At 39.5% G+C, this 14,875-nt stretch overlaps 1 protein-coding gene across 1 annotated transcript; it reads left to right on the top strand.

Annotated features, from left to right (window-relative positions):
* Positions 1–453: 453 nt before the first annotated feature.
* synpo2la (synaptopodin 2-like a) lies at positions 454–12,179 on the top strand. Its single transcript, XM_035904703.2, has 4 exons — positions 454–825; positions 4,044–4,195; positions 4,429–5,141; positions 6,636–12,179. Exons 1-4 carry the CDS (start codon positions 724–726, stop codon positions 9,269–9,271), a joined length of 3,603 nt encoding a protein of 1,200 aa, XP_035760596.2. The 5' UTR covers positions 454–723; the 3' UTR covers positions 9,272–12,179.
* The last annotated feature ends 2,696 nt before the right edge of the window (positions 12,180–14,875 follow it).

Raw genomic sequence — 14,875 nt, 5'->3', positions numbered from 1 at the left:
GCATGCACTAATGACTGACAGCACCACAATCTCCACTTACTGTCCACATGGATAATGTTTCTCAACAGAAAAAAAATGTATTTAAAGTAATTAATCATAAGTGGTGTCTTCACTCATGGCAAAGCTGCCGCGAGATGGGAGAGTGACTCTGCTAAAGGTTACTACCTCCCTTAAATGCCAGATATGAAACACTGGCATTTGGATGTTCTGAATGGTAACTTTGCATTGATCTGAAGAGGAGCAGGCAAGACATTGAAGGTGGCGGTGCCTTCCAATTTCAAAAATAGGACAGCACCCAGTGGCACAGGTCTGAGTGACAGGACAAGTGTTGAGCTGGACCCTCCCCTCCCTCATTTGGGGCAGGCATTCCTCTGTGTAAGCAGACACAGACCCCCTCCCATCATATTTCTCTCTCCTTCTCCCTCTCTTTTTCCTTTGGCGATGGTAGTTGGCTCACATGGAGTATGGGTGGGCACACAGAAGTGTGTGTGTGCGTGTGTGTGCTTGCATGTTTGTGTGTTCAGGTGTGAGTGCGAGCTCAGAGGGAAGTCAGCACCCGGACAGTGTGCTAGGCGAGAGCAGGCCAGAGCTCTCCGATGGGGCCCTGACTAGGGCCAAAGCACTGAGGGGGGTCCTCAGATGAATGATTAAAAACCTTAGAAGAAAAGAAAATAACTACAAAAAAGAAGAAAAGATAAAAAAGAAGATCCAGAGAGAAGAACAATGGTTGTAGAGGAAGTGATAATTACATTGTCTGGTGGAGCGCCATGGGGGTTTCGTCTCCAGGGAGGCGTGGAACACCAGAAACCACTCCAGGTAGCGAAGGTAAGGCGAGTCACTCAGCATGTTGGACAGAAGCCAGCATTTCACAGTTTGCTAAGACAACAGTGAAAAGAACAAAACGGTGTTAAAATCGATAGCGTCACCAAGCAGAAGGGAAACAGCAACAGAGTTGTATTGTGTAAAGCTGTGAACAAAGCTTAAAGGAACATTGGCAGTGTTCAATGTTGGTTTGGGGCCTGAATGTGAGTCATCATCTTGTTTGAGAACTTTTTTTATGTAGAGTTGTACTGATGATTGATTGGGTGAACTTTAAACTTCAAGTACAGATAGGTGGGAATGCTAGGCCACCCTGTTGCATATCTTCCTCTGACTGCTTTGCCTGTTAAGCTCAGCATTAAAGCAAATGATAGTAACCCAGAAATCAAGTAATATTTGCAGAAAATATTTTTTTCTGTCGCTGGCCACAGTGCGCCCTACACCTCTGAACAACATCAGAATTTAATTCAAGAAACGCTTCAATTAACCTGGCCACACCCGATAATCTTGAAGGATCCATTCAGTTGGTTTTTTATCGTAAAGTAAAATTACAAGAGTGAAAAACATACAAGTAAGCAAAATGTAGTGACCTCAGGTTATTTCTTGAAATCAGTGTGGTGTAGGCCATATTAAATCCACAATGATATTTATAATGTTAAAAAAAATCTTTATTACATTTTGGAGAATTGCAGACTAGTTAAATATTCATATTTCCTTGAGTCCACTGAAGGTAAAGGAAATATTTAACCTTCGAATTCTCACATGGAGTCACTCAGCTCATTTTACTCTCCAAAAGCAAATTCTTCATGGGCAATAATTTCGTACCAACACTTGGCAGAAATGAAGCAGTCCAAATTTCAGTCTTGATCTCCATTTAGGATTTCAGAATGTGGCATGATATGAGATGGGGAACACACTGGATAAAAGGATTAATTTGGCATCCAAGTATATAAAAAATAGCACCTCTGATATAAGCTTCTCTTTTTATTTTCTGACTTAATATGTACATTTACTTGTATTGAACACATTATAGAATACATTATATTGAACACACTTTATGAATGTATATTAGCATAATATGAAAAATAGATTCATCCACACATACTTTCCATAATTGTTGACTGCGCAGAAGTACTTTTGAAGGTGGCTATTTATAGCTGAGAAGCATCAGGTCTCTAGGTCAGCCAAGGTGTATGTTTCAGCTCAGTATTTAAAAATTAGCCTCATACACTATTTCTGAACATGCACTAATCGTCTTGATGCTAATCGTCACTTCCTTGTAGGTTCACATCAAAAAGAATTACTAATCGTTTGACATCTGTTACTCCGAATTGTTGCTGTTCTGACATCACATATGGCGTGGTGTTAATTCAAATGAAGCTCCCCCCCGTCTTTTTTTAAAAATGATCTCCATATTACAAAATACAGGAATCTATCTGCTTGGCACAGTAGGTCAGGGAAATTGTATTATATCCTGCTTTTTCACAGGATATAATTTCAAATGTTAGTATAGCCAGTTCTTCTGTGCAATGAATCCTTATTTGTATAATGCACTGATATATACCTGTACTGTAACTCATTATCTTCCACAGTTGAGTTCATATATAATATTTGCACTGGCAAAATAATTATCCTTTGGAAAATGTTACTGGCTTAGATTGTCTAAGTAGACTTTTAATATTTTTTTCATGAGTGATTCTACGTTGTTGAGTTATGAAGAGTAATATGTAGACAAGCTGGCCTCGGGACACCAAGTCACCTTTACGAAGGTGGACAGCTGGTTCTGTCTGATCATCTAAAACAATGTGCTCCTTCACCCCTGAGAGGAGGAAGCTGTAATCTTGTCAGGTCTCACACTATATCATCCCAAACAGGTGGAGCAGTGTGTGGCTGCACTGAAAAGAGCTGGTGTGTCAGTCCTGGGTCTGTGCCGTTGAGACAGCATGTGCATGCTTCTATGTTTATTTATATGACTTTAAGTGTATTTTTGTACTTCCCCATGTGGTGAATGTGTGCATGCATGTAAGGCTATTATAACTGTTATGATTTGTGGCCACAAAGTGACTGCGTGAATGAATAACAGACATCCTCTGCCACAAGTAAGCACGGACCATTTTAAAAGGCTTAGCTAAATGGGGACATGGGATTTAATTACAGACAAACTAGAATAGCTGGAAAGAAAACTAGTTAAGGTAACCAAAGCAATGCTTCTCCATCTACTAATTCTAATATTAAAAATTTCTTTCATATATGCCTTCGTAGAGCGTAATCAAAACTGCACTGTTAGCTTAAAAAAATAAGAACATCTTCAGGCCTCTGTTTTAGATTTACTATGTGACATGTCGACATAGCTTGCACAGACCTGAGGCAGTTTAGAGTGGGCAAAACGCCACGGTCCTGACAGACCTTGGGCACAAATAGCAAAGCACCAAATGAAGATGGCTTCTGGCTGGCATTTCCTTGTTAAAGTGTGTATGAGAGCTCCACTCGAGCTAATATGTGGCATATGTCTGCAGCAAGATCGAGCTGTCAGTGCAAAATCTGGTCTCTGTCTTTGTCAGTCATTATCACAAACCAATCCAAGACAGCAGCATAGCTCTGTTGTTTTTTTAAATTTTCTAATCAAAAGCGTTACAAAAGCTGGTCTTTCTCTGATCATTCTCTGGGAAAATATTATCACAACTCTGTACTATACAACTTGTACAGCCCTTCAAAGTAAGGTGGCAGGGCTGAGACTTGGCCTCAAGTTATGTTTAGTTTGATAAAATCCTGGAACAATAAAAAGTAAATATGACTTCATTCAGCAGGATATGAACAGTTGCACACTCTAAATATTTAAAAGCTATTTCACAGTAAAGGTATTTTGTTTTGGTAGCATGTAATCGCTATTAATTTAAAACAGAGAAAGGAAGTTTACTTCCTTTTACTAAGGAAGGTTTACTGAGGAAGTCTATTCTCATTCTTTTATTATTAAAAACGTCTGCTTGCAAGGCCTTTATACCTGATTTAAGACATCAAATGTTATTGTACATGTACAATGACCATAAGGGGCTATTCTATTCTATTCTATTCTATTCTAAATAGTCCTGGATGTCTCTTCTTGTAGGTTATCAGGGACTTGTACCAAATGACTGAAACAATATTTCTTCATACAACGAGTCAGAAACTCAGATTTTCAGTTATTTTTAGTATTTCACCTTTTAACTTGTTTTGCCTATATGCAGGTGCGCAAACGCAGCAAGGCATGCAGGGCTGGGCTGCGGGAGGCTGATGAGCTGGTCTCCATCAATGAGCAGCCATGTGCAACGCTCTCCCATGCCCAGGCCATGAACCTCATCGACAGTTCCCCTGGGATATTACACATCCGGGTCAAAAGGTCAGAAGAACAAGAGAAAGTAAACTCTTCCTAATCTTAAAGCATCAGCAGCTCATTGTAATGGATAAAGAAAAGTGTAAAATGCACTGACTTGATACTTGCTGCCCTGCATTTAAAATTAATTAAAAAACAAGAAGACAACGTATACTAAATGTAAAAAATTAAGTTATGATATCACATTCAAAGGTACTCATTGACATTAATACTATTTTAACCTTTGCACTTGTTTTCAGGGCACCTGCTGGTTTTCAGTCTGTGGTGCTTGTGACCCGAGCTCCATCTCCCCGAATAGACAAAGAGTACCGTGCTGCTCTGCGAGCTATGTCACCAAATCACCCTCACCATGCACCTGTCCGTGAAGTCCATCGTAGCCGCTCCACCCTAACCAGCGGCTTGACATCGCCACCTGGGAGCGAGGCTTACTATGGCGAGACTGATAGTGATGCAGATGTGGCAGGCTACGAGAGACAACGCAGGCAGAAACGCCGAAGCCCCAGCAACTCCAACCCTGGGAAACCCACAGGACGAACCTCTCCTGAGGGTGGGGAGACATCAGAAATGAGTGGCTATGACAGCGCTCCAGATGCACATGTTTACCCCCATTTATTGGATGGTGGAGAGGGAAATGGAGGAGGAGGTCTGCCAGGGGTGGCTAGAAGGGAAGTGATTTACCAACCTCCTGGTCCCGGAATGTGGTCTTCCCAGACATCGACAGAGACTTCCTCTATCATATCCTCAGCAGATGACCAAGGGCCACGGGATGCAGGGCAAGAGGAGGATAGTGGCTTTTTAGAGCCTGCCAATGTGCCACTGGTATCTCCTGAGAGGGCAAAGGAGGCTCTGATGCTTGGCTCCCGTAACCAGCTCGTGCCCATGGTGGGGCCTGTAAATAAACCCATCGATGATGAGCTTACAACAACCTACATGGAAAAGGCCAAGCAAGCCAGTAAGTACACCTGGAGAAGGCCACTGTGATCAACTTGTGCCTCACATGTAAAAGTTAAATAAATATCCTATTATGATTTGGGGGGAGTTTATGATTATGATACAAATGATCCAAAAATTAAAAATCAAACAAATATGCTCATCTATCGCCTTACTTTTTTCTAAACAGTGCGTCAAAAGAGGTCCATTGTTGATTTAACACAGCGCTTTAGGGAGCTAAAACAGATCAGTTTTTGAACTACATTATTTATCTATATATGGTACCTGTTTATAATCATCCTGGAGTCACCAGCCGAGTTTTAAAACTGGTCATTAGCTATTTATATCCATTGATACTCTGGAAACATCACTGATACCAAAGTTAATTGTACCAGTACTGTCGGAATAGTGTGATATGAAGCTTAATCAAGCTTAATCAAAAAGACTAACGTGTCCAGTGTGATTTGTTTAATATGACAATTAGCAAAACTAGCCACACATAAGTGTTTTTTGAGGTTTGTAGCTCAAAGTGGGTGGGTGTCAAATCTGTTAAACAGGGCATGGTCATATAGTTTACCGTATTTTCCTCCAGTTATGTAAAAAACCCAGCAATCAACCTAGGAGCCCAGAAAACCAGCAGCAACTGCTTTTTGATATCAGCTGGCAAACTGAGGATAATATCTCTTGCTGCTCTCATCCCCTTTACTCTTTTCTTACTTTTTCTTTCTTACTGTATATTGAAAGAACAATAATATGTGATCTGTTCTGCAATACTCAATATGATGTACTTTGGTTCTTATTAAAATTGCAAATGCATTTTATGCTTTTCAAAATGCATCAATTAAAATGATGTGCTTACACTAACCTTGACTTAATAGTTTCACAATCTTTGAAGAAAGGTTAAAAAAATGCGATAGTGATGAAAGCACAGAAAATGACTAAGCATTCTTTCCTAAAATTTGTCATTCTGTCTATCATCCTTAATTGATTCTTGGAATTCCTCCTTGCCATCACTGACATTCTAATGTCCTACTTAAGAACCATGTCCTAAACAAATTAAAATTCCGCTTTATGTGGCATTTATACCAGGGTAATAGAATTAGATTGCCTATGATAATCTGTTTAATACCATAACAAGTTAAAGGATATGTTATGTATGCCTTTTGAAGTTCTCCTTCCAGGCACCTATGACATCAAAGTTTCCATTAGCCTGCAAATACTTTCATTAAAGTTAGATGTCAGAGTACATGACCCTAACAATGTGCAAATTTATCCTTCACCTTAGCTAATGTGATAAGCTCAAAGCTTCTGTGGAATTTTCCTGGAAGTGCTACTGTGGCAAGTTAAGAGATGGATGCCTGTTGGACAGGCAGACAGGACAGGTTTAGAAGCTTATGTCAAAGTTCATTCTTTCAAAGGCTAAATCTTTTCCTTTTGAAATTCTGAACCTAAGATTTACTTTACATTATGCCACTGCATAACAACTTCTAATAGTTTTGACTTTCATATCCTGCAGAACTGAACCGAGGGGATACACAGCAAGACAAACAAGTAAAGGAAGCCAAAAGCAAGTGTAGAACAATCGCCTCTCTTCTGACAGATGCTCCTAATCCTCACTCAAAAGGTGTGCTAATGTTCAAGAAGAGAAGGCAGCGCTCCAAGAAGTACACACTCACTAGCTTTGGCAGTGTTGATGAGGACAGGTGTCAGGACTCACAAGAGGAGGATGGGGTACTTCCTGGCAGTGAATCTGAGTTTGATGAGGAAGGTTTTTCATCAGTTCCTGACCCGACTTGGGACAGTGACTATCTGGATATGCTGGAAAAGAGGGCAACAGCAGGTACTGAAGGTCGTGGGGATGGGGCAGAGGATGCTCCGAGTCCAGGTTTGAGTGACACTGTGGGCAAGGGTGCCCAGTTATTTGAGCAACAGAGAAAAAGGGTTGCTGAGCATGCCAAGAAGGCAGAAGCAGCAAAACCTCAAGTACCTCCACAATCCCAAGTCCATGAGGAACCTCAGATACTCCAGATGTTTCAGTCACAACAAGAAGTAGAGCCACAAGTAGAAATGAACTTACAACCTCAGCACATAACACTACCTGGAACTATATCCACACAACCAATCCTATCACAAGCCCCAGGTCCAGTTCCTGTTGCATCCCGTGGAATGACTAATGGAGACCTAATCTACTCTGCAGTCAGCACAGCTAGCATGGAGGAGTCATCTCCACCAGTGGCACCCAAACCAGCTACTGCCTCAGTTACCATTCTGACCAGTCCTGGTCAACCAGCCGAAACACCATTGCCAGAACTACCTGTGAGTAATGTTCTCAACAGGACAGCACGTCCTTTTACCCCTGGCTTTATCAGCATTCGGGCTGCAACTGCCCCTGTGACGTTCCGGCCACCTGTCACAAAGACAACCCAGCGTCCTGCCTCAACAGCTGTTGTGCCGCCACCATTTTCCACTACATATGAACTAGACATTAACAATACAGCAGGAACTTCACAGCTATCCCCTGGTACTTCATCAGTGATCTTGCCACAAACTTCCATACTTCAAAGTTCCTTGGTCTCAAAGCCAGAAGCTCCTGTTACCTATCACCCTCCATCCCTTTCTACTTGTGTGCAGTCAACACCACCAATTACTACTGCTCAGCAGGCTCCATTTCCAATTGTGACTCCAGCCTCTATTCCATCAGTACCACCAGCACCACATGTACCAGTGATTCTAGCCCCTGGTCCACCTACATCCCAAATTCCTGTGTCAGCTGACCAAGTTATCCCAGTGTCTCCACTTCAAACACCAGTTGCTCAGCTACCACTGCAATCTTCAATTGCACCTTTTTCTCAAGTGTCAGTGGTCTCCCAGTCTGAAACTGTAGCACCAACCCCAGTTCCTGGTTCAACAGGTCGCACAGGAATCTTGCTTGAGGCTCGAAGGCGTAGTGGGAAACTCAAACCAATGTTCAATGTGCCAGATGTTAAAAAGAAATCTCCCAATCCTGAACTGTTGTCTATGGTGCAGAATCTGGATGACAGATCCAGCCGACACAACTATGGCCAACCACCCGACGAGAATATCTATGATGATTCTGAGGAAATTAGAAGTGATGAGGCTGGCATAGGAAAGGTGCCTCCTCCAGTGGCACCCAAGCCACGAGTTGTTCACGAAGCTCCACAGATTCTCCAAGCAGGAGGTAAGGGGGCCCAACTGTTTGCCAAAAGGCAGAGCCGTATGGGTATGTATGTAGTGGACACTCCACCCGAGACTACTTACCAGAAGGAAGGGACAATGCACAGTGCAGCACAACCCCTTGGTTCCTCCCTCAATCCTTCACTTCCTTCTCAATGGAAATACTCCCCAAATGTCCGTGCACCGCCCCCAATTGGGTACAACCCACTTTTGGCCCCATCTATCCCTACTGGGCCTCAGAGAGAAACCAACAAGCCAGACAACAGGGGTAGAGGGAGCTCTCCAAGAGAGGGCATCAAAGCACTAGATTTCATGAGAAGGCAACCCTATCAGCTCAATTCTGCCATGTTTAACTATGGGGGCAGTGCTATTAATCTAGCAGCTATGCCTTCTTACCAAGCCCAGCAGCGTGACTACATACCACCAATGGTGGGAAGCTCCTTGACCTCACCAAGGCAGATCCCCATCAAAACAGCCCGTGTCTATGAGGTCAAGCGATTCTCCACACCTACACCTATGTCTGGTCCATCTCTCGCTCCTAAAGTCCTCGCACCACGCTCAGCCACTTGCCTTGGAGAACGTTTGACTCACTCTGGCATGACCTCCCCACCTCCTGAAACCTTCACTCCAACTCCAGTCTCTGCCTTGACAACAGCACCAGACAGTATACCAACCCCAGCTGCACCTCTGTCCCAACCAACTGGACCACCCAACCTTCCAAAATTTTCTGCCACTCCCATTCCAAACCCAGTGCCCCCTGCAGTCCCAACACCTTATGCTCCAGTGTCATATACCACTGGGCTCCAGTCAGCCAAACAGTTTCAGAGTGCTCCTGAGCTCAGCATCCTTGCCTCTCTGCCTCCACTCAAGTCCAACCCAGTACAGGCACCTAAACCACGATTTGTGGCCACCAAGGGAGGTGTTCAGCCCCGTGTCTGGAGGCCAGGGGCAATCTGAGGGCAATGAAGCAGTCAGTACCGTGCTTGGACATCTTCATATTCATGAAAAGGCTAATTAATCATGGACAGAAATATATCTGACAATTTTGTTAATTGGTTGATAGAAAAAACATGGAGTTAAAGATGTTTTATGCTTTGGGAAACTGATGGGCAAAGATCAGGACTCATCTGCAAAAATTAGCTGATGAAGTAACATAAAATGGCAATTGAGTATGAAATTGAAATATAAAAAACAGGTGAGTTAAGTTAAATGAGAACAAAATATATATATATTTTTTTGCTCAAAATGCTGCTTATCACATTTATTTTGCTACTAACAGATTAAATGAGTCACACTAGTTTTAAACGATATTGCCATACACTGTATAGCCCACCATATGCCTGTCCTGGGGGAGGTTTGTGTAAGGCTTCTGGAGATCTCTTCTACTAATTTAGCGGAAAACCCATCTAAACAGAGCCTGTACTGAATTATTCTTTGAAACTTGAAATGTCTGAAAAGTGAACCATGAATGAACGAATGCCATTATGAGCAAAGCTCAAACCACTAAAAATATATGTTGTGTGATGTAGACTGGAGTAGGTGGATCTTATAACATGTAATTCACAGTACTCGCCCTATTCAGTCATGTACACTCTTTTTTTTTCTGGGTGTTTAAATGATGCTGTTTTTTAAACACCTCAGCTCACTAGAGTCTATAAGTGAAGGCAAGGTTTGCTCTTGCAACGAGTCAGATACCTCCACTCACTATAACTAGAGAGAAATGCTATCTTTTTAGCCCATGTCACATACAACAAGTGCCTGGGCTGTCACTGAATGAACACTTGTTACTGGATATCACTGCTTCTATTTACTACCTAGACACACCAGAGTCTCCTTAGAATCAGCGTGCACTTTGCAACTATATGTAAATTCGTAACTTTTATTAAACAAATAACACAGATGAAGAAATGTGTATTTTGTTTTGTAAAGTTGTAATTTATTCAGAGGGAATGCATGGGGAAGTAGATAGACAGAGAAGCACTGGCCCTTCTGAAAGGGTTTATGAAAAGAGAGCGGCTGTGGAACGAGGACATATTTAGGAGTAATGGGGTCACAGTTCTGGTGTTGCCATTTCACTGAAGTGGTCACAATCAAAGTCAGACTTCTGTCTGTTGGTTTGATACCTCACAGCCTCTAGAAATTAAATTAGAATGACCAGGAAAGTTTGAGCCATGAAGTTTGTTGGACAGAAGCACAGAGGTTTAGCTGTTGTGTTCTAAATAACAATGGGTGCTGTTAAAAAGTAAGGAGAAATATGTTTGATGAATATGTGCTTCCAAAGACTGAATATGCTAAAGGAACGAGTAAGAAACACAGAAAGACTGTTGTGTTATATTTGTGGTACTCTTGGTTGATTTTTTTTTTTGATTTTTTACCCTTTTTAAAATACAGTTTCTCTTCAAGTTTGTTCTTGTTTTCATTATGTCATTAGAAAACTAGATCTTAGATATAGATATGCTGAGGTGTACAGTGTGAGTTCCTGAAAGTACATGGATTAAATAATGAGTGTGAAAAATGTTTGTTATTAATGCTGAGTAGAAGTTTATACTGACAGATGACAAGGTATTTTTAGAGGAATAAAATTAGACTTCAAGGCTCTCCAGCTGTCTGACATGTCTGATTTTATAGTGCCCTCTGTTGGTTAGTCTTTTAATGTATGACAAAAAGCATGCAAAAATGCAACTTGTAACTGAACAATGAAGTAAATGTAACTGTATAGTAGTTTAAACATTAAAAAAGGATTAAAAGATAAAAATAATTACCAGTGCAGAGTTTTTTTTTAAACTTCAGACTAATTTTATAAATTTTGTAGCTCGTTAATAAAAATAGTAACTCAGATAATATAATAGAATATGAATTATATTTTCACATAAGGAACCTATTGGGTCATTTTATGAAAAAATCAGTAACTGTGTCTAGCTTGATTAGAATCAGCTCATTTTTGTTTGTACAACAACTTTATCACATTTAATAAAGCCATGAAAAATTCTACCTTCAATTAATATTTTGTGAGTTCTTAAAGTATAGATAAAGATCAAAATTCTAACATTGGAGCTAGCCACATTAAATTTTCAGGGCTGGAAAATACATTTAAGTATTGTTAAAATTTGTAGGTAGATCAAATGCACAACCACACCAAATGTCACAATTTAAAGCCAAAGTGTAATTTCTTTCCTTTTTTCTATAAACAGCTCTGAGGATCTATATTATGGGATATATCCTAGAGTAGCAAAACTCCATCAATTTAATGTGACAGACTAACAGACATGAGCATTGAAACCTTGGATGTTTCATCCTATATTTCACAGGAGGAAAGTTCAAAAACTACAGTATGGGGTAAATTTTTAAGTATCATATCATCATATTGGAGAGATACCTGGTCAGTACAATTTATAGCATACACAATGTCCTTTTTTGTATTTTCTAATGTTTTTTTTCTCATTTTAAACACAAATGTTGAAGCGGTTGTTTGAGATTGAGTTAGCTTCTTTTTGACATATTTCTTAGTGCTAAATTGTAAAGATTCAGTGTTCATTAGTTCTGCAGTTCCAAGAGTCATCTTTTTTACTAATCTTTGTCTTACTTTCTTACTTTTCAGTAAAGACTGTAGGAGTGAGCTAAATCTGGACAATGGGCGGGGGTGGTTTGGTGTATAAAAAAAATATATACTATTTTCACTTTTTTTCTGTTAGTAAGATTAAAAATTAATACTAGAAAAGTGCATTATTGTTGGAAACTTGTTGTTTAATGCCATCTATTCATTTCCCAACACACAGAATGTGTGATTCTATATCTTGAACTAAAAATGTATATTCATGTATAAATTTTGACCATAATGTAATGTAATAATGTTATATGGTTGTAATGTGTGTCAGTGTATTTTTCTTTCTTTCTTTTTTTTTTTTTTTGCCTACATGAACACTTGCCACTAAGTGGTGCTGTGGGGCATCAGTGTACACTGACAGTGCATTAAAAATGGCCAAGCCCCACACTCACATGGGAGGCTATATATAGAGCTGTTAATATCCAAACATAATACTCTTTATTTATAAAGAAAATGAATTGTTGCCAGGTCCCTACTGTAATTAAGAGTTGCTTCTTAATTTACCTACTTAAAAAAAGATGCATTAAAAAAGGGGCCTATGGAAAGTTTCTATTTCAAGATGTGCAGAAAGCATCCCGTGGAGTGTTTTCCATGGGATGTACTAGAAATAAAACATCTGCAGCATATCTTAGTGCTTTCCATTTAATACTTAGTTGAATTGTCATTTGAATTGATCAGAAAAGGGACATGGATATTTCTACATTTCATATGAAATAATGAAATGTATGCAGAGGTATGTATAAAAATAAAACACAAATTTTAAACAGTGTCACCATTGTTATTTAAATATAAGACCTCAGTTGGTTCGAAGAAAGACTGAAAACATGTCACTTGTTACAAGCACTTCTCTGCAGTGATCATTTTGATAAAAATAGATAATTTTCTTTAGATTTCGGAGGCCAGAGATGAGCCAAAAATTTATGAGAAATCAAGACTTTATGAAGAAGAGCCTGAACAACCTTTTTGAAATAAAGCTGACCTGGGTAATATTTAAGGAAGTTAACCCTAAGAGATAAAGGAAACTAACAATATTGGACATTTGTATTGATGTCAAAAACCCAATGTCTAATGGCTTTCCTACATTTCAGAATTGTGCATCATAAAATATCTTAGACTATATAAAGTAAAATAAGATACATCTTACTTGGAATTGAAGTTTAACTTAAGAACAATGTTGCACATAGCATATAGATCAATTGTACTTGAATACATTCAAACATCCAAACAGAGCCACAAAGTTACCAGTTGCATTTTCTACTTTGATTGTGTGCTCAAGAACACTAGAACAATACAAAGTTAACTGACTTTCAGAGAAAGTTACTGCAGATTTAGTTAGTGCTTCAGAGTCAAAGTTTTCTAGATCAAATTAAGCACATAAAATCTGACATTCACTCAGGACCCCTGGGATTATTTTGCCAACTAACAATCATGTTTTTATAAATGTATATGAATTGTAACAGTAATATTTAAAAATGACACATTCATATTGTGTCAATTTGTACATATGATACCTCTATATACCTGTAGATTTACCTTTTTAAAATTTGCACAAAAAAGAAAAAATACACACTAAGGAGAGTTATAGAGTTACATACATGTTTATACAGTCATATGAAAAAGAAAGGTATCACAGGACTGTATAGTCCTGTGAAAAATTAAGTACTCTTTTACTGCTAGCATAGGAATTAAGGGGTAAGTAGCAGCCAGGTGCTAATAATCAAACACTCATTAGGCTTCAATCCAGCAAAACAGTTTGCTGGATTGAAGCATTCAGTTGCGTTGGCACAATGTCACAAGCTTCCCAGTCGTGGATATCCCAGCAAATTTAATTCCAAGGTCAAACCATGCAATGCTCAGAGATATTACAGGGATTTGGGTTTGTTTTTTCAGCCACAAGATCTAGACACCTTGCAATTACAGACTCCACCACCTCTTTTTACAAAAGTATTCTATAGTCAGATGTGAGGCCATCTGCCTGGCAGTTCAAGCATGTCATGAGACAGGACAAGCACAGCAGCAAATCTACTATGGAAAAGCTGAAAAACAAAAGAAAAGAATGCTGAAATGACCCAGTCAAAGGCCAAACCTCAACCCAACTGAAATACTATGGTGAGATCTTGAGAGAGCTGTGCATAAATGAATGCCCACAAACCTCAATGAACTGAAGCAGTGTTGTAAAGAAGAGTGGACCAAAATTCTTCCACAACAATGTAAGAGACTAATAAAGTTACATAGAAAAAAATTGCTTTAAAGTTATTGGTGCTAAATGTGGTTCTACAAACTACTGAATGTACTTAGTTTTTCACAGGATTACATAGACCCCTGTAAAAACTTTATTTTTCACATGATCATATGCCTGTATTGCATGCTATTATTATCACTATAATAATGTAGAAAAAATCTAATAATGTTAGAGCCTCGCCTAAAGGATAACTCTGTTGTAATGACAATGTAAGTACATATATTTACTGAAGACTTTTTAAGCCCTGTGAAAAGTTGTGATGTCAAAGGCAGGTTGTGTTTTTGCACACAAGAAAGCAAAAATTTGTGTTTTCTTTAAAATGGAACATATATAGTTACCAGTAAGGATACTAATGACATATCTTTGGTAGTTTCGGGGTTTGCACTCCACCACATTCAGATGGTTTGCACAAAATATTTTAAATATCTGTCACCTCATTGTCTGCATGTCCATCACATTTAGTAGTTCAGTAGTTTGTAGAAACTGAAAAGTCTTTCTGTGTACCCTAAACACACCCCAGAGTCCTTTGAGGTTATATTATAGTTGGGTTCTGTCCCCCTCACTCTTTGCTACTAAATATAGGCTTCTGAGCCATCTGTGAGAATGATTTTGTTCCCTTAATATCACCATCAGCAGTTTCAGCTGGCCAACAGAGACTTCTCCCCTGACTTTAATGCCCCCTGCCCCCTCCTCAATCCCTATTCATACACCCAAC

This window comes from Neolamprologus brichardi, chromosome 13, assembly GCF_056152115.1.
Source record: "Neolamprologus brichardi isolate AB-2024 chromosome 13, ASM5615211v1, whole genome shotgun sequence".
In the NCBI taxonomy this organism is placed as follows: Eukaryota; Metazoa; Chordata; class Actinopteri; order Cichliformes; family Cichlidae; genus Neolamprologus; species Neolamprologus brichardi.
This window is presented reverse-complemented; position numbering and strand designations above follow the sequence as displayed.

Bases quoted from the DNA above. Each gene is read 5' to 3' on its own strand.
- synpo2la (XM_035904703.2), top strand. From the start codon at position 724: ATGGTTGTAGAGGAAGTGATAATTACATTGTCTGGTGGAGCGCCATGG. The intron at 826-4,043 runs GTAAGGCGAGTC...GCCTATATGCAG, and splicing joins AACCACTCCAGGTAGCGAAG to GTGCGCAAACGCAGCAAGGC. The intron at 5,142-6,635 runs GTAAGTACACCT...CATATCCTGCAG, and splicing joins GGAAAAGGCCAAGCAAGCCA to AACTGAACCGAGGGGATACA.